The 18,621-nt window shown below is 49.4% G+C and overlaps 1 protein-coding gene across 1 annotated transcript in view; it reads right to left on the bottom strand.

The window, feature by feature from the left end:
- The window catches only part of ARG2 (arginase 2), a 44,188-nt gene extending 34,407 nt beyond the window's left edge, over positions 1-9,781 (bottom strand). The window contains 2 exon segments of the mRNA NM_001082181.1: positions 8,926-8,998; positions 9,671-9,781. Coding sequence (NP_001075650.1) covers positions 8,926-8,998; positions 9,671-9,781 — 184 coding nt within the window.
- Positions 9,782-18,621: the final 8,840 nt, after the last annotated feature.

Genomic DNA, 18,621 nt, shown 5'->3' with positions numbered 1-18,621 from the left:
TCTTCCTTTGCCATTGGTTCACCCTCCAGTGGCTGCCACGGCAGGCGCACCGCGCTGATCCGAAGGCAGGAGCCAGGTACTTCTCCTGGTCTCCCATGGGGTGCAGGGCCCAAGCACTTGGACCATCCTCCACTGCACTCCCTGGCCACAGCAGAGAGCTGGCCTGGAAGAGGGGCAACTGGGGCAGAATCCGGCGCCCCGACTGGGACTAGAACCCAGTGTGCCAGCACCGCAAGGCAGAGGATTAGCCTAGTGAGCCGCGGCACCAGCCTATATATCAAGTAACTTTTAAGAGGGGTAAGGTAACTGCTTTGCTGCCTTTACAAACAAAGACACTGAAATTTGCCAAATCCCAACAGAGCCTGATATGGATCCAGCATGGTACCAGGTACATCATCAGTGATGGAAGCTTTTTCTACGGCACTGGGAAATTACTGAACATTCTTCTAAAAAGAATCTGCAATATAAAGGAGGCCTGGAACACAAAGCAAGTCCAATGCAACTGGTCACTGTTACGGACCTTCCAGGTGGGACTAAGGATGGAGGCCTAAAGACACACCACTTGTAGTGGGTAAAACTGCCGCCTACAGTGCCAGCATCCCATATGGGCGCCAGATCCAGTCCCGGCTGCTCTACTTCCCATCCAGCTCTCTGCTGTGGCCTGGGAAAGCAGTAGAAAATGGCCCAAGTCCCTGGGCCCCTGCACCCTCGTGGGAGACCCGGAAGAAGCTCCTGGCTCCTGGCTTCAGATCGGCTGATCTCCAGCCGTTGCAGCCATTTGGGGAGTGAACCAGTGATGGAAGACTTCTACTACGCTCCCTGCCTCTCCTTCTCAAACTCTGACTTTCAAATAAATCTTAAAAAAAAAAAAAAAAAAAAAAAGATGCCACTTCTCAGCTCAGGCCTCAGCTCCTGTTCCTCCCCAACAGGTGCCCATCCCCCAAAGACAGTGTAGCACAGACAAGGCCCAAAGCAGTGGAGTGCTTGGTCATTCTTTGGATCCCTGCTGTAATTTGAATGTCCCCTCAAAGAGCACCTGTTGGAAACTTAATCCCCAACTCCACAGTGTTAACAGGTGGGGCTGACAGCATTAAACCTTTCATGAAGGCTCTCCTAACAGAATAACCTGTCTCCTCCTCACCCTCACAGTATGATCCCTCGTGCATATTAAGAATATGGCAGTCATCTGGGAAGTAAACCAGCAGATGGAAGGTTGTGCTTTCTCTCTCCTCTGTGCTACTCTTTCAAATAATTTTTTTTAAGGAAAGTTTACTTTTGGTATAAAAGTTTTGAAATTCAGGCATAAGAGATTTTAGTAAGTTCACGGAAGATACCATTAAAAAAAAAAAAAAAACTGCGTAGACTTCAAAACTTTTTGTACCAAAATAGGCTTCCCTTTTAATTCTATTTGCATGAACTTTGTGGAGTTCCTTCATGTTTTCAGTTCTGTTAAGTACAAACATAGGAGTAGAATTGCTGGATCACGTGGTAACCGTATTTCAGGCCCTGCCAGACGGTTTCCCAAGATGGCCACAGTTTTCCATTGCCACCAGCAGTGCTAGCCTCTGTATTCTCACCAGCACACAGCATTGTGTACCTCACAGCCTTCTGCTGACTGTGAAGTATCCCACTGTGCTTTTTATCTGCGATTCTCTAATGATTGCTTACCAGTCACCTGTATCACTTTAGGGAAATGTCTATTAAAATCTACTGCTGATTTTTAAATTCAGATTATTACAATTACTTAAGTATTCAAGACACTGGAACCTTAGCAGATATGATTTGCAAATATTTTCTGCACTCTATGGGCTATCCATTTTCTTGATAGTGTCCTTTGAATTTCAGAAGTTGGAAATTTTGACAAAGTACAATTTTTCTTTGGTCACTTGTGATTTTGGTGGGTTATCTAAGAGACTGCTGCATAACCCGAGGTCCCAGAGATTCATTCCTACTTTTTAAAAACAGTTTTATGGTTATTAGCATCATATTTAGGACTTTGATCCATTTTAAATTAATTTTTATATTGGTACGAGGCAAGTATCCCATTCAGTTGTTCTAAGTGGATCTCCAATCGTCCCAGAACCATTCCCTTGAGAGTATTCTTTTCCTGTTGACTTGAATTGGCCAAATAAAGACAGCCTTGCAAGTGGGGCCTGCTAGAGGCACGCCACACCGGCCAAGTGACATTCCGTGGGGATCATCTTCCTCTTCGAAGGCACACACCCGCCCCTCCTGGTTTGCCCTGTGCCTACCGGCTGTTGGGCTTTCTAGGCTGCAGCCGAGCTGGGCAGGGGACGTACGGGGAGAGCAAGTTCAGATGCCACAAAGCTTGCTGTTCTCTCTAGATTCAGCTGTGTCTCTGTGATAAACGCTCCCTGGGTTGCTGCAAACCTTTCATTGTTTTCCAGAGTCCTGAAAAAGCTGATTCTCTCTCTCATTCCTTTTATGAAAGAGAATTTAGGCAATCTTACTCCATCATTTTCACGGACATTGCTATTTGATTTAAAGCAACTCGGATTTACCATGAACTTGCAGGTTTCTGGTTTTCCTTGAAACAGCAGAGATGAGAAGGCTCACCCCTTCCCAGAGGGCAGCGACTGACTAAAGCTCAGTACTGGTTTTTAGTCCCAATCCAGGCACATTTCTGCCTCACGGCCCTTAGGCCCTTACACGTACTGTTCCCTGTTTGAAATGCCTTTCTTTCAGATACACAAGGCTCCTCCCCTCCCCTCCCCAAGGTCTACTCACAAAGCAGTCACCAGGACTCCTGTCTACATCTGCAATGCTCCTACCGTCCAACACTTGTCACTGCCCACCCCTGGCTTTCACTCTTCATTACCATCTGACATACTTGTATGTTTCACTTCTGTCTCCTTAGAATCGGAGTTCTACGACAACAAGAATTTGTTTTGTTCTCCTAGAACTTAATAGTGTTCAAACACAAGAACTTCAAAAGTTCATGATGGCCAGCACTGTGGAGCAGTGGGTTAAAGCCCTGGCCTGAAGCGCCGGTGTCCCATATGGGCGCTGGTTCTAGTCCTGGCTGTGCCTCTTCTGATCCAGCTCTCTGCTATGGCCTGGGAGAGCAGAAGATGGCCCAAGTCCTTGGGCCCTGTACCCACACAGGAGACCTGGAAGAAGCACCTGGCTCCTGACTTTGGATAGGCTCAGCTCCAGCCATTGCAGCCATCTGGGGAGTGAACCAGCGGATGGAAGACCTCTCTCTCTCTCTCTGTCTCTACTTCTCTCTGTAACTGTCTCTCAAATAAATAAAATAAAGCTTTAAAAAAGAAAGTTCATGAAAATGGGGGCCAAGGTTGTGGCATAGTGGGTTAGGCCACCGCTCACCACACTGGTCTCCAATATCAGAATGCCGGTTTTGACTCCCAGCTGCTCCGCTTCTGATCCAGCTCCCTGCTAATGTGCCTGGGAAGGCAGCAAAGGTGTTCCAAGGGATTTGGCCCCTGACACCCACATGGGAGACCTGTATGCTTCATGGCTTCAGCCTAACCCAGATGTGGCTGCTGTGGCTATTTGGGAAGTAGACCAGTAAATGAAGATATTTCTCTTTCTTTCTCCCCCCTCACCCCCTTGTCATTCTGCTTTTCAAATAAATCTTTCAAAAATTTTTTTGAAAAGATTTTAAGTAATAGAAAAATATCGTCATATTAACATTTTAGAAAGATCACTGTGGTGGTAATGAAAGTGAATTAGGGGCCAGCGCTGTAGCATAGCCTGCGGTGTCAAATCCCATATGGGCACATGTTCAAGTCCCAGCGGGCGCCTGTTCAAGTCCCAGCTGCTCCACTTCCCATCCAGCTCTCTGCTGTGGCCTGGGAAAGCAGTAAAGGATGGTCCAAGTGCTTGGGCCCCTGCACTTGCATGGGAGACCCAGAAGAAGCTCCAGGCTCCTGACTTCAGATTGGTCCAGCTCTGGCAGTTATGACCATTTGGGGAGTGAACCATCAAATGGAAGACCTCTCTCTCTCTGCCTCTTTAACTCTGCCTTTCAAATAAAATAAAATCTTTTTTAAAAAAGTGAATTAAGGGAAAGGATATCATTTGAAAGTCATCACTGGATATGAGAAGACAAACAAAACTAAGCAGTACCATTATCGAAAAAACTCAAATCATTTAGGAGGTAAAACCAACATGCCTTCCCAGGCAACAGATGTAAGGGACGAAAGGGAAGAGGCTGAGGGTCTGAATTCAACTAAGAGTAACTAGATCATGGGCAACAGTGTTAGCAACACGGGAGAGAGCAGGAGGAAGATCGGAGGAAGTTAAAATGATCTTTGTTTTGCGCATAAGTTTGAAGTGGGAGAATGAGATCAGGCTACTTAGGGCACAGGTGGAGGAACACGCATGGCATCCTAATTGAAGGTCAGAGCAAAGCTGTGCAAGTGGAGAGTGGATGACTCCATCCCCTAGGGCATCTGTGAGACGATGCCAGTGACGGGACACTGGAGACGTTAACCTTTGAGGGTCAGGAAGAGAAGGATCCCACAAAGGCGTCCAGGAAGGAGGCCCAGGAAGGAGTGGAGTCTTGGCTCACCAAGGAGCACGTTTCAGGAACACAGCTGTGTGATGAAGACCAGCCAGCCGAAGGCTGCAAATCGGTGAACCCGCCCAAGGTAATGTCCGTGGGATGACAGGACGGAAGCCAGGCTAAAGCATCACTGTCCATCCAACTGGACTCACGACTTGGAAAAGCCAATACAGATCCCTGAATCCACGCCCCGATCTAGTCACCAGAGATCCTAAGTTTAAACAACTTCCTCAGGCCCTCCATCAGCAGTCCTTGGGGCAGTCAAGCAGATGCTTGGATCTCAACCAAGGGGATTCCTGCTCTATAAGAGCACCCAATGGAAGAATCCATGTGCTCAGTGTAGTTGAGAGGAACTAGAACAGCTCCCAGTGGCTTCCTGGCCCGGTCCTAGTCACTGGGGCTTCCTCAGTACCACGGCTGAGTCAAGTGACCGCAGTCAAAGATGGAGACCTCAAAGTGCGAATCTCAGGTAAGGGCTGATCGTCACCCAAAGAGCACGCACTCTAGAAAGGGCCAGTGGCCGTGGCTGTCAGGGCGGACCACCCAGCAGATGCCTCTTCTTCTCTCCTAGGCCCTCTTCACATAACGAAAACAAACAGTTACCTGAGAGAACCACGGAATGTCCTCACCAAGGACAGGGAGATGGAAAAAAACAAGCCCAGTCACAAATTAAAAACATTCATGCAGGAGAACAGGAAGCTTAACTGATGCCATGGCAACACCTCAGCCTCTGTAGCAGGGCAAAGAATAAAGGCAAAGATTTGCAAGAGTTCCCTTCCTGTGGGCTTTCTCTCCCTTGAAATCCGACCCATGCTACTTATTTGAAAGTGCTCGAAGGACTCATTTTGGTACTGTTTGGGAAGAGAGCGATGGAAACTTCTCTTGGTACCTTTCTCCAACATATTCCAGGAGATTTGGCCAAAACCTCATGCTAGAAATCGGCTGAGTGCTGTGATCTCATTAATATGCAATGAGATTCTATTTCAAACAGCTGTGGACACTGGGCGACCAATCAGCTCCAGGGTGAGGATATAAATGCACAACTAGAAATATTTGGAAAAAAAAAAAAAAAAAGAAAGGGACAATGGGATAAGCTGAAGCTTCACCATCACGCTAGGCTGGGGGTTTAAAGAGGAAGACGGATAGTTTGTAAGGGAGCGTGGCTACCCCCAGGTTAGAGTGGAAAATTACCAAGAGCTGTGACAGGACAGCATGAGTAAGAGAAGCTGTTGGGAACGCGCCCCCACCCCCCCACCACATTCCTCGGCCTCAGCTGCACGGTATAAAAGCCCCCTCTGTAAAAGCCTGAAGCTGCTTCAGGCAGAAGCCAGAGACAACCTGAGCAGTGCCTGGCCCAGCTCATCAGTGGGCCGCAGTCGTTTGTCCAGTATTTAAAAATAGTGATTACAGAGATTGTTGTCTTCAGTGTCAAATGATTCTTTCAGATAGGCAGAACGTACAAGCTATTTTAAGGGACCATAGTCCTATTTTCTTTACTAAGCACGAACAAAAGTTCCATTAGGTAACTTGTGACACACTCACAGATGACGGAATCCTAGCCGTTCATCTTTGATCTCTGCTGGCGAATTTGAAGAGGCACTAAAATGACTGAGAAACGCCCTGTTGAAGGAGTTAATTTATCAGAGACAAGAGGTTTGAGTATTTAATCCAAGGCACCATACCCACATGTAAGCGGACAAACGTGAACTACACCTCAAGCTGGGGCCAGTGTTGCAAGATGGGTTAGGCTGCCATGCGAGACAGCAGCATTTCATGCGAGTGCCATTTTGACTCCTGGCTGCTCCACTTGGGATCTAGCTCCCTGCTCATGCACTCCCACTGGGAAAGCAGAGGAAGATGGCCCAAGTGCTGGGGCCTCTGCCACCCACGTGGGAGACCCAGATGAAGCTCTTGGCTCCACCTGGCCCAGCCCTGGCTGTTGCAGCCATGTGGGTGAAGTAGGCAAGCATATAGGTTAAAGTTGATTAGGTTTGTGAGCTGGGAGACCACGCCTTCGCCACGCCCCTGTGTGACTTCACGCCCTACCCAATACCTCACCACACCCCCACGTGACATCAGGCTCTACCTGACCATACCTAAGCGCCCACCTGCCCACAAGCTCCGCCCCTGTAGAAAATATATAAAAAGGCAAGGAGTGTCGCAAAAGGCTCTCTTCCTCTGCTTGGCTGCCTGTGATAAGCGGTGGATAGCAGCTCAAGGCGCTGGCTGCACGTGGCTTTTGGCCTGCTCTCTGCTTGGTATGGATGCTACCCTAGTTTCCAGACTTTACCCTCTCTCCAAGCTGAACTAAAGCCCTCACTTTCCTAGATACCTTTCGCACTAAATAAAAGCTTAAAATGTACCATGCTGCCTCGTTTATCTGTGCCGGTATTTAGAATTCTCTAAATATTAGGCAAGAACCCTCTTGGGCTTATTGATATTGGGGATTTATTAATAAGCATATGTGAAATTGTATGGCCACCCAATTGCCGGTAGTGTTACGCCGTCACAAAACACACCAAACACCGGAGTAAGGGAAAGGGTTTATTGGGGAAAATCCAGCAGACCGGAGGGAAGGGGCGAAAAAGGAAAAAGGGAGAGGAGAGTACAAGAGACAGAGGAGAGGAGCCAAGAGAGCCACGTGTTCAGGTACAGACCCTTTTAAAACTTTGCCGGAGGGCGGGCAAGGAAGCAGGAATAGCCAACCCCATTAGGTTCGGGGTGGAGCTTAGCACCGGCGGCTGAGCCATGTGGCTACCTGGCTTTCAGCAATGGCGGCCGGGGCTAGGGCCTAGGATGTAGATCAGGGTGTAGATCGCGCCATAGATAAAACTGCACCAGTTTCCTAACAGGTAGCACATGTGGCACCCCAGATGGTGCTTCTGGGGAACTTTAAAGGGCCACATGTTTGTGTAGATTTTAAGGGGTCATGCCCGATTTCACGGGGAGTGTACCAGCAGATGGAAGCACTCCCAGGCACGTGCTCTAACTCTGCCTTTCAATTAAATAAGCCTTAAAACACAAAAAGCCTCAACTCAAGGTGATTTCAATCACTTCCTTACTCCTGTGGTGTTTGGAAGGAGATAACTTCTTATTAGGATGGAGGAGATTCCAGAGCCAGTAGGAAGGGAGCTTGCCATTCACCTTGAATCTCTGCCTCCACAGGTGCTGTACTTACAGTGCCAAAAAAATACATGGACGAGTGGAGCGTTGTGCTGCAGCCAGAAACATGTGGGTTAGATACAAGGAAGAGCCTTCCTCCTATCAACGTACTGAGAAGTGGTGCCCTGTTACTAAGAAGGGTTCCCTGGGGTCGGAAGCCCATGGTTAAGACCTGCATCCCACACTGGAGTGCCTGGGTGTAACGCCCCACTCCAGCCGCTGACTCCAGCTCGCTGCTAATGCAGTCCCGGGGAGGCAGTGGTGATGGCTCCAGTAATGGGATTCCTGCCACCCCCGTGAGCGACCTGGATTGAGTTCCTGGATTGAGTCTCTGACTAGCCAGCCATGGCAGTAAACCAGGGATGGCGGCACTCTCTTGAGTGTTCTCACACTCTCTCAAGTAATTAAAAGGGGTCTCAGCTTTACTTTTTTTAAATAAAATATTTTATTTGAGAGGCAGAGTGAGGTCCTCCTTTCACTAATTTGTGGCCACAACAGCTGGAGCTGCGTTGATCCGAAGCCAGGTGCTTCTTCCGGGTCTCCCACGTGGGTGCAGGGGCCCAAGAGCCTGGGCCATCCTCTACTGCTTTTCCCAGGCCACAGCAGAGAGCTGGATTGGAGGAGCAGCAGCCAGGACTAGAACCGGCACCCATATGGGATGCCGGTGCCACAGACAGAGGATTAACCTACTGCGCCACAGCGCCAGCCCCCTCTGTTATTTTAGAAATGGCATTTATCTACTTCTAGTTCTGAAAACTTAGTGTAGGATCCTAATTACAAGAATGCAACTTTGATTCTGGCTAACCTGGGATGCCTGTAAAAACACACGTTACTGGGTTCTACCTCAGACCCAATGAAGGAGCCCAGGAATCCTGTGTTTTTAGGTTTGAAAGCCACCGATGGAAGCCCAGCGAGATCAAGCTGTCAACCCTGTCGGGGAAATGAATGCTGTCACGAGCGGAAACCACCGAGGCTGATGAGTCACAAGCACCTCAGGAGTGAGCCAGGAATGCAAGACTGGGGGGGGGGGGGGGGGTTGCGCCCAGGTTGCACGCTGCGTTCCACCGCCCGGCCTGCCACTCTCTCCACGGCAAGACTTCCCCGAAGCCTCCGGGGGGTCTTAGGCTGCAGCTGGAACCCAGAGGAGAAGGGGAGACGTGGCAGCCTGTTCCCGATCCCCGGCCCTGCACCGCGCCTGCAGCGCGACCACTTACCCAAATCCGACAGCCTTTTCACCAAGCCGGCGTCTCGAATGGCAGCTGGACCACATTCCACTCCTTTCCGTTTCTGCCACACAAATGACACAGTCAGGGGCGAGGGACGACCTCGGGGGGCCGGGGGAGTTCAGTGTCCCCCCATACACACACACCATAAAGCAATCGGCGGCGCTCAGCTCGCAGCCCGTGCAAACGTGCGGCAGCATCAGCCCTCGCGTTCCCTCCCCGCGGAGGCCCGGCCGTTCCAGCTAACCCTTGCGGGAGAGGAGAGGGAACGGAACAAAGCCTGCGTGCCGGGGACTCCAGCTTCAGCGCCCCTCTTTGTGAGAAGAGCGGGCAGAGGCCCCACGCGGGGAGCGCCGGGGCTGGCGAGCGCCTCCTGCGCCGCCGCGGGCTCCTCTGCTTAAGGAGAGAACAAAACGGGTGCTCCCAGTCCCTGCTCCCGCAGCCCGTGGGTTTCCGCTCCGAGCACTGCGGCCAGCTCGGCCTCCTTCTCCTCCTCCTCGGCTCCATCACGCACGGTCCTCCCCGGCCCGCTCCCGCCCGCACCGCGCACCGCGCACCGCGCCCTCCCTGCCCGTCTTCCACCCCGGGAACCCCACCTGCTCCCCGGTGCCCAGTCGTGGAGCCGACCGGCTCCCTTCCCGCGCCGCTTCTCGCCATCCTCTCCCCTCGGCCCCGGTCCCCCGCACACCACCGCCCTTTTCTCCCGCGTCGGGGCTGGGCTGGGGGTGCCTCTCACCTGTCCCTGAGAAAACGGGGCTCCGATCACTGCCACAGAGTGGACGGATTTCTTCAGGACCGACTGCACTCGCGTCCGCAGCAGACGCGAGACGCAGCTCCCGTAGGACATGGTCTAGCAGCGCGCGGGGACGCCGAAGCGCGACCAGATCCGTGCGGCTCGCAGCCCCGAGTGCGAGCGCGGACCCCTGCCGCGGCGCTCACCTACAGGCGCGAGCGGCAGCCCCGCCCCGTGACGTCACCGCCAGGTCCCGCCCCCCGCGCCCCCAGCCGGCCCCCGCCATACCTTCCGCAGGCCCCGCCCCCTGGCCGCGGGCCCGGGACACGCCCCGCCGGCGTCACCGTCGGGTCTGGGCGCTCGGTGCAGTAGCTGCAGCTGGCTGAGGCCAGGAGGCGGGTGGCGAGGTCTGGCCAATGGGAGCGCCGTGACGGACAGGTGTGTCTCCACGCCGTACCGAGTCCGCGAGCTCTCGGAACGCGAGAGCCCTCAGTCTTTCCGATCGTGCGCCCCGGGAGGTGCTAGCTCCACCGCCTGGCTGCTGGGCGGGCCAGCCCCCGGTGCGCGCTCGGCGCAGACAAGGCCAGGACCATCTATCTGCTCCGTTCCATCTCAAAGCTCAAAGTCCAGAAAACACTGTGGCCTTAACTTTGGGCGTGGACATCTGGGAGGTCAGATGCAGATCAGAACCCTCTGCACTGGCAAGTTAATGAAGATCCACCTGCCTTAGGTTTGCTGGCCGGGAGACGAGATGTTTTCAATTATATACCTGTAAAACGGGAGTATTGGCCACTAAAAAACAAATACAGTGACATTGGGACTATTGCAAAATTACAGGGAGGCTCCAGGGCTAAACACTAAGTAACTAGTTAGGTTTTTTTTTTTTTAAATAATATGTATTTATTTATTTATTTGAAAGTCAGAGTTGCACAGAGGAAGAGACAAGAGAGAAATCTTCCATCTTCTGGTTCACTCCCCAAACGGCCACAACAGACAGGGCTGGGCCAGCCAGGAGCCAGGAGCTTCCGCCTGGTTTCCCACGCAGGTGCAGAGGCCAAGCACTTGGGCCATCCTCTGCAGCTTTCCCAGGTGCATTAGCAGGGAGCTGGATTGGAAGTGGAACAACCAGGACTAAAATTGGCGCCCATATGGGATGTCGGACATCGCAGGCAGTGGCTTTACCCACTGTGCCACAATGCAGGCCCCACTAATCAGTTTTAATAATAATGTTTATCTCTTAAAATTCCTTTTTAAAAAAATTTGATGGGGGCATGCGCTGCGGCTTATCGCGTAAAGCTGCTACCTGCGATGCTGGCATCCCATATGGACGCCCATTCGAGTCCCAGCTGCTCCTCTTCCGATCCAGCTCTCTGCTGTGGCCTGGGAAAGCAGTAGAAGATGGCCCAAGTCCTTGGGCCCCTGCACCCGTGTGGGAGACCCGGAGGAAACTCCTGGCTCCTGGGTTCGGATCGACTCAGCTCCAGCCATTGCGGCCATTTGGGGAGTGAACCATTAGATGGAAAACCTCTCTCTCTCTCTCTCACTTTGCCTTTCAAGTAAATAAATCTTTTTAAAAAAAGTGATTACCATACAATATTTGTCCATTTTTATGGGCTACAGTGGAATATTTCAGCACATATACAGCATAAATTGACCAAACCAGGAAACCAGCCTTTAACAACACTTTAATAATAACCAATTAAAGTTCTAAGAACTTATCCCTCCAATAATTCTGTAAAGTAGGGCCATCTTGCAGGGTCTTAGTCCACCCGAATGAGGATGGACTGGGTCCGAAGAAAGGTAAGCTCGCCCATTCCCCAGCCCCTCCCCCCATCCTGGGGACAGTCAGACGCAGCGGAGAGTCAAGTCAAGTAAGCAAGAACTCATTTATTGCATGCATAGCAAAGCCTTTTAAAGCACAAGACTGCAGGATTGCTGGGGCAGGGCATAAGGACCAACCAATTACTTAAAAGGTCATTTTACGGGGCGACTTTTTACAGGACCAGCCATATGTCTGTACACTCATCATCAGTTGTCACTTCCCCTGATGCTGCTTGGCCAATCAGCTTTGGTGGTAAACGCCTTTGGGCACCGCCCACCTTACTTCCTTTGGGCGCCATCTTTGAATTGCCTCGTGTGCCTGATTTCCCCACACCATCTATTATTTAACAATAGATAGTGTGTGTGTGGGGGGAGCCAATGTAATCCATAAGCTGTACTTTGGAAATCTATGTTCATTAAATAAAAGTTAAAAAAAAATTCACACTATTCAAAGACACGCTTTTTTTGGGAAATCTTGAGAACTTTTTTTAAGGATCAACAATAAAAATATCCTTTAAATCTGCCAAAAAAAAAAAAAAAACAATAGATAGTGTATTAAAATAGTTGGCTTAAAAAATATTTAAGTAGTTGGCTTAGGCGTCTGCAACCTGGACTTCTGGAAGTAATCTGCTTATCAGTCTCACCTGGAACCCATCCCCCGTCTAAGAGCCTTCACCACAACGTTCTTTTCTCCGGTGATTTTCACAAAGTCTCGGTAGACATCTGAACTGCTCCTTTCATGCTGAGATTTTTTCCTTTCCTCTGATGGAGCTAGCACACACCTGCTTCAGGGATTTGACGTTGTGGCTACTCAGGGTGGTCCTAATTGGGTAAACCTGGGTCCATGGGTGTCTTTCTGGTACGTTGAAAAGTACATGGCTGTGGCTGGTGCTGCGGCTCACTAGGCTAATCCTCCACCTGCGGCGCCGGCACACTGGGTTCTAGTCCCAGTTGGGGCGCCGGATTCTGTCCCGGTTGCCCCTCTTCCAGGCCAGCTCTCTGCTGTGGCCCAGGACTGCAGTGGAGGATGGCCCAAGTGCTTGGGCCCTGCACCCCATGGGAGACCAGGAGAAGTACCTGGCTCCTGGATTTTGATCAGCACAATGCGCCAGCCGCGGCGGACATTGGAGGGTAAACCAACGGCAAAAGGAAGGCCTGTCTCTCTCTCTCACTGTCCACTCTGCCTGTCAAAAAATTAAAAAATAAAAGCCATGGCCATGGCCCAGCTTCCTGATCTACTTGTTCTGAAGTAACACCTTGACAGTTGGGACTCCATTTTGGAGAACCTGAGACTCCATTCTGGGAAGGTGCCCTCCCTCCCCCCCCACACACACACCAGAGACTCTGGTCTTGAAATCGGAAAAGACCCCCTAAAGTTTACCCTGAAATGTGGCCCCTTAAAGTTCCCTAGAAATGCTATCAGGGGTGCCACATGCGCTACCGGAATTTGGGGTCCCTTACGATTTCACCACAGGCTTATTACCAAATCCCCGATATTAATAAGCCCGAGAGGGTTCTTGCCTAGTATTTAGAGAAGAATTCTAAATACTGGCACAGATAAACGAGGCAGCATGGTACGTTTTAAGCTTTTATTGAGTAAGAAAGATGCATAGGAGAGTGAGAGCTTTATTTAGGGGAGAGAGGTGAATAGGGGTTCATACCGAGCACCAGGAACCAGCCACGTGGATGAGCATCTAGGCCAGGAAGCCTAGAGCACACGGCCTGAAGGCCATGCACCCTGGAGGCGCAGGGCTACAGCAAGCCCTGTCCTGGCAAGAGGCCAGGGAAGAAGAGCAGGCCGGGGGAACACTATGCGTTAGGCTTTTAACCCACTCCAAAGGGGAGTGGTTAATTAACCTGATTGGCTGGTGGGCACCCCAGTGTGTCCAGGTAGGGGAATGAGGCCACACAGGGGCATGGCAAAGGCATCAGGTAGGAGCATGAGGTCACATAGGGGCGTGGTCTTCCAGTTCACAAATCTGATCAATTTTAACCTGTATGCCTGCCTACTTCAGTCTGAAACCATGATCTAAAACAGTTGAACAGTAGCAGTACACTACACCACACTTGGCAGAGCATAGAAACCCCCTAGCATGATCACTCAAGCTTGGAAGTGGATAGGCTACACCTGGTTAATGATAAAAATGTAATTTGTCGCCGGCGCCGCGGCTCACTAGGCTAATCCTCTGCCTAGCGGCGCCGGCACACCGGGTTCTAGTCCCGGTTGGGGCGCCGGATTCTGTCCGGGTTGCCCCTCTTCCAGGCCAGCTCTCTGCTGTGGCCCAAGAGTGCAGTGGAGGATGGCCCAGGTGCTTGGGCCCTGCACCCCATGGGAGACCAGGAAAAGCACCTGGCTCCTGGCTCCTGCCATCGGATCAGCTCGGTGCGCCGGCTGAAGCGCACCGGCCGCGGCGGCCATTGGAGGGTGAACCAACGGCAAAGGAAGACCTTTCTCTCTGTCTCTCTCTCTCACTGTCCACTCTGCCTGTCAAAAAATAAAATAAAATAAAATAAAAATAAAAATGTAATTTGTCTATGCCCTACATGTGATTAAAACCAATACCTGGATTAATGTCAAGATTATAATTGAAATTGTTAAGATTATAACTGGTATTGTCAAGATTATAATTGATACTAGTTTCCCATAGGTTTTAGGTCAGCTTGACCCTAGTAACCATGTATTCCCCCCGATCCTAGCAACCATGAATTCCCCTCCCAATTTTGTGGTTTTTGTCTTTATAAACCCTGTTGCTTTGGGCTTCAGGGTCGAGAGTTCTTTAGGGCATGAGCCCACTCTCCACTGCTGGCAATAAAGGACTGTCAAATTGTATCAACGTGTGGTGCTCCTTTGTTTACACTTGCTCGGGTACAACAGATCCTGGTGGGAATAGCAGACAGTTGGTGAGGCAGGGCCACCTGTTTTAAAGCAGGAGACAACAAGACCAGAGAAGATGAGCAACCTTCCCACAGTCACATAGCTTGTGAGTGGCAGGGCTGTCTGTCTTCATGTTCCAGTTTCCTAACCGTATGCGGGCATGGAGATGCAGGCATGGAGATGCTATTCCTCCCAAAAGAAATCTGCATTTAAACAACTGAGATTGAATTCACCTGATGCCAGTTTTCAGGCTGCTCTCCAACATAGCTCAGATGTCTCCATGGCAATACCGTATCTCCAAGGAGCACTGGCATTCTAAGGCAGTTTATTTTTAGTGAGTGTGTTGTATACTTCTTTCCTCCTACTGCTTTAACAAAGATGTTTTTGTTAGCAAAATAAGCATAGCACTGCTGTGAGGCAGCTGTGCTCCCCGAACAGCAGCAGCAACATTACCTGGATACTTGTTAGAAATATAAATTCTCTGGGGCTGGCGCCATGGCGCAGTAGGTTAATCCTCTGCCTGCGGCGCCAGCATCCCATATGGGCACTGGTTCGAGTCCTGGATGCTCCTCTTCCAAGCCGGCTATCTGCTGGGAATGCAGTAGAAGATGGCCCAGGTGCTTGGGCCCCTGTACCCATGTGGGAGACCAGGAAGAAGCACCTGGCTCCTGGCTTCGGATCAGCACAGCTCCGGCCGTTGTGGCCATTTGGGGAGTGAACCAACGGAAGGAAGACCTTTCTCTCTGTCTCTCCCTCTCACTGTCTGTGACTCTACCTCTCAAATAAATAAAATCTTTTTTTTAAAAAAAAAAAAAAGGAAATACAAATTCTCGTTTTCCACCCCCAAATATGCTGAATTGGTACCAGAGCAGGATGGGTGAGGGTGTGGTCCAAGACTGTCACTGATACAGTCACACTTGTTCAGTACACTAGAGTTATTTTGGGACTTTTCTCGTTCTTGTCTGTTACCACTTCCGATTTTCCCCCCTTTTACTATATGTACTGTGTTTTCTAAAGCTGATACTGATTGTCTCAGGCCCTCCTCATTTACTGCAAAAATTTTTTCTATTCATTCATTCAGTAGAGAGAGAGAGAGAGAGAGAGAGAGAGAGAGAGAAATGCATGGGTGCTCCTATCTGCTGGTTCATTCCCCAAATGCCTGCAGTGACCTGGGCTGGGCCAGGGCAAAACCAGGAGCCAGGAAGTCTATCTCCCATGTGGGTGGCAGGGACCCAGTTATTTGAGCCATGACCACTGCCTCCCACAGTCTGCAACAGCAGGAAGTTGGAGTAAGGAACCAGAGCCAGGTATTGAACACAGGTACTTTGATGTAGGAGGTGTGTCTTAACTGCTAGGCCAAACGCCCACCTCCTTCTTGCTTTTTGAGCACCTACTATGGGTCCTCACACCGGCCTTTCCAAAACACTATATTATATTAATCATGCATATCACTTTCCGTGGTCCCCACAATGTGTAGTTTAGTTAGTGGAAAGCAGCTAGTTCCATATACTGTGCCCAGGAGCCGTGAACAGCAGATTGCATTGTTAACTATTGCAAGAACAGAGAGGTGTGATACCTTTCCTCACTCAGTGAAGGGTCATAGCTGACATTCCTAAAGCAAAATACAGGTTAATAAAATAAAATTGGGGTCAGCGCTCTAGTGCAGTGGGTTCAGCCTCTGCCTGCAGTGCCAGCATCCCATATGGGTGCCGGTTCGAGTCCTGGCTGCTTTACTTCCAATCCAGCTCCCTGTTAATGCACCTGGGAAAGCAACAAAAGATGGCGCAAGTGCTTGGGCTCCTGCACCCACATAGAAGATGAGGAAAAGGCTCCTGGCTCCTGGCTTTGGATCATCCCAGCTCTGGCCAGTGCGCCCATTTGGGGAGTGAACCAGCAGTTGGAAGACTTCTCTCTGTCTCTGCCTCTCACTGTGACTCTGCCACACAAATAAATAAATATTTTTAAAAAGAGAAAAAATCATAGCAAATTTATTTAATCAAAGTTCTATATGACATGAGAGCCTTCAGAAATGGAGACATCCCCTCACCCACCACCAAAAAAAAGGCACAAGGAAAACCACCTGTTTTTCTGCTTAGATTCAATGAAGAATGGACAGCTGTGCAGACCGTGCCTGCACAAAAGGGTCTGCTCTATGGCACAGGTGGAGGGGGAGCTCAGCGAGGCCTGTCCAGATTCTTCTCAACTTCTCTGCATGTGGGGCAGAGCGGAGGGTTCATGGGAGAAGGGAGAGAGTGAGATTTCTGGTTTGTTTTGTTTTTAGCATTTTATTTATTTTTTGAAATAACGTATTTTCATTTACACTATCGTCTATTTTTAATTTACATTATAGTCAAAGGTTTAATGGCTCAACTAAATAAATAGAGTTCAACAAATAAAAATACTATAGTCCAACAGGAAAATAGGTGCAGACTACAAATAATAACCAAATGAAAATATATTCAGCAGGGGCTGGTGCTGTGGCATGGACTTGGGCCATCTGCCACTGTTTTCCCAGGCCATAGCAGAGAGCTGGATCTGTTGTACCCAAGCAAGTGTAAACAAAGGAGCACCACACATTGGTAAAATTTGATGGTCCTTTATTGCCGGCGGTGGAGAGTGGGCTCATGCCCTAAAGAACTCTCGACCCTGAAGCCCAAAGCAACAGGGTTTATAAAGACAAAAACCACAAAATTGGGAGGGAAATTCATGGTTACTAGAGTCAAGCTGACCTAAAACCTATGGGAAACTAGTATCAGTTATAATCTTGACAATACCAGTTACAATCTTAACAATTTCAATTATAATCTTGACATTAATCCAGGTATTGGTTTTAATCACATGTAGGACATAGACAAATTACATTTTTATCATTAACCAGGGCAGCCTATCCACTTCCAAGCTTGAGCGATCATGCTAGGGGGTTTCTATGCCAAGTGTGGTGTAGTGGACTGCTACTGTTCAACTGTTTTAGATCATAGTTTCAGACCAGAGTCTCATGGTGTGTGTGTGGGGGGGGCACCTTCCCAGAATGGAGTTTCAGGTTCTCCAAAATGGAGTCCCGACTGTCAAGGTGTTACTTCAGATTGAAAGTGGAGCAGCCAGGACTCGAATGGGTTCCCATATGGGATGCTAGCACTGCAGGCAGTGGCTTTACCCACTACACCACAGCACCGGCCCCCATATAAAATAAATTCTAAAATACAAAATCGTTAATACTACAGTAGTATATATTTCTTATCAATTTGTTTGCTAAATATTTTAAATGAAGTTTGACAAAACACTGTATTTGCAGCAAAACTGATACAAAGCTTTTCTCTGTGTGAGTTTTTTTGCTTTTCTTTTTATTTTTAAGCTCCCACATATAAGGGAGCTCAGGTGGTATTTGTCTTTCCATATCTGGCTTATTTCACTCAACATGATGTCCTCCAGTTCTAATCATTTTACTGCAAATGACAGAATTTTAGCCTTTTGTTTAACTGAATAATATTCTATTTTATAGCTGAATAATATTCCACACATACACTACACTTTCTTTTTTTTTTTTTTAAATGTGCCAGTTTTCTCAAGATTAAGATTTACTTATTTGAGATGCAGACAGAGAAAGAGAGAGAGACAAAGATCTTCCATCCTCTTGTTCACTCCATAATGGCTGCAACAGCCCAGCCTGGACTGGGCCAGGCCAAAGCCAGGAGTTTCCTTGGGGTCTCCCACATGGGTAGCAGGGTCTCAAGTGCCTGGCCATCCTTTGCTGCTTTCCCAGGCTACCAGCAGGAAGCAAAGCTGGGAAGTAGAGTAGCCAGTGCCCCTATGGGATGCCAGCAAGGGCTCCCACATTTTCCTTATTCATCTGATGGCAAACACCTTGGTTGATTCCATATTTTGGCTATTGCGAACAGTGCTATTATAAACATGGTGGTACAGATATGTCTTTGATACAATGAGTTCATGTCTTTTGGGTCTATACCAAGTAGTGGGATTGCTGAGTTACTTGGCAGGTCCACTTCTAGTTATTTAAGAAATCTCTATACTGTTTTCTTTATTTCTTTCTTTTTTAAGATTTAGTTATTTATATGAAAGGCAGAATTACAAAGAGGCAGAGGCAGAGAGAGAGAAAGTCTTCCAACCGCTTGTTCACTCTCCAGATGGCCGCAACGGCCAGCGCTAAGTCAATCCCAAGCCAGGAGCCAGGAGCTTCTTCCGGGTCTCCCATGCAGGTGCAGGGGCCCAAGGACTTGGGCCATCTTCCACTGCTTTCTCA

The sequence above is a fragment of the Oryctolagus cuniculus genome, chromosome 20 (genome assembly GCF_051225735.1).
Source record: "Oryctolagus cuniculus isolate XC-2025 breed Fujian yellow rabbit chromosome 20, ASM5122573v1, whole genome shotgun sequence".
Taxonomy (NCBI): domain Eukaryota; kingdom Metazoa; phylum Chordata; class Mammalia; order Lagomorpha; family Leporidae; genus Oryctolagus; species Oryctolagus cuniculus.
The sequence above is the reverse complement of the archived record's forward strand: the minus strand, read 5'-3'. Positions and strand labels throughout refer to the sequence as shown.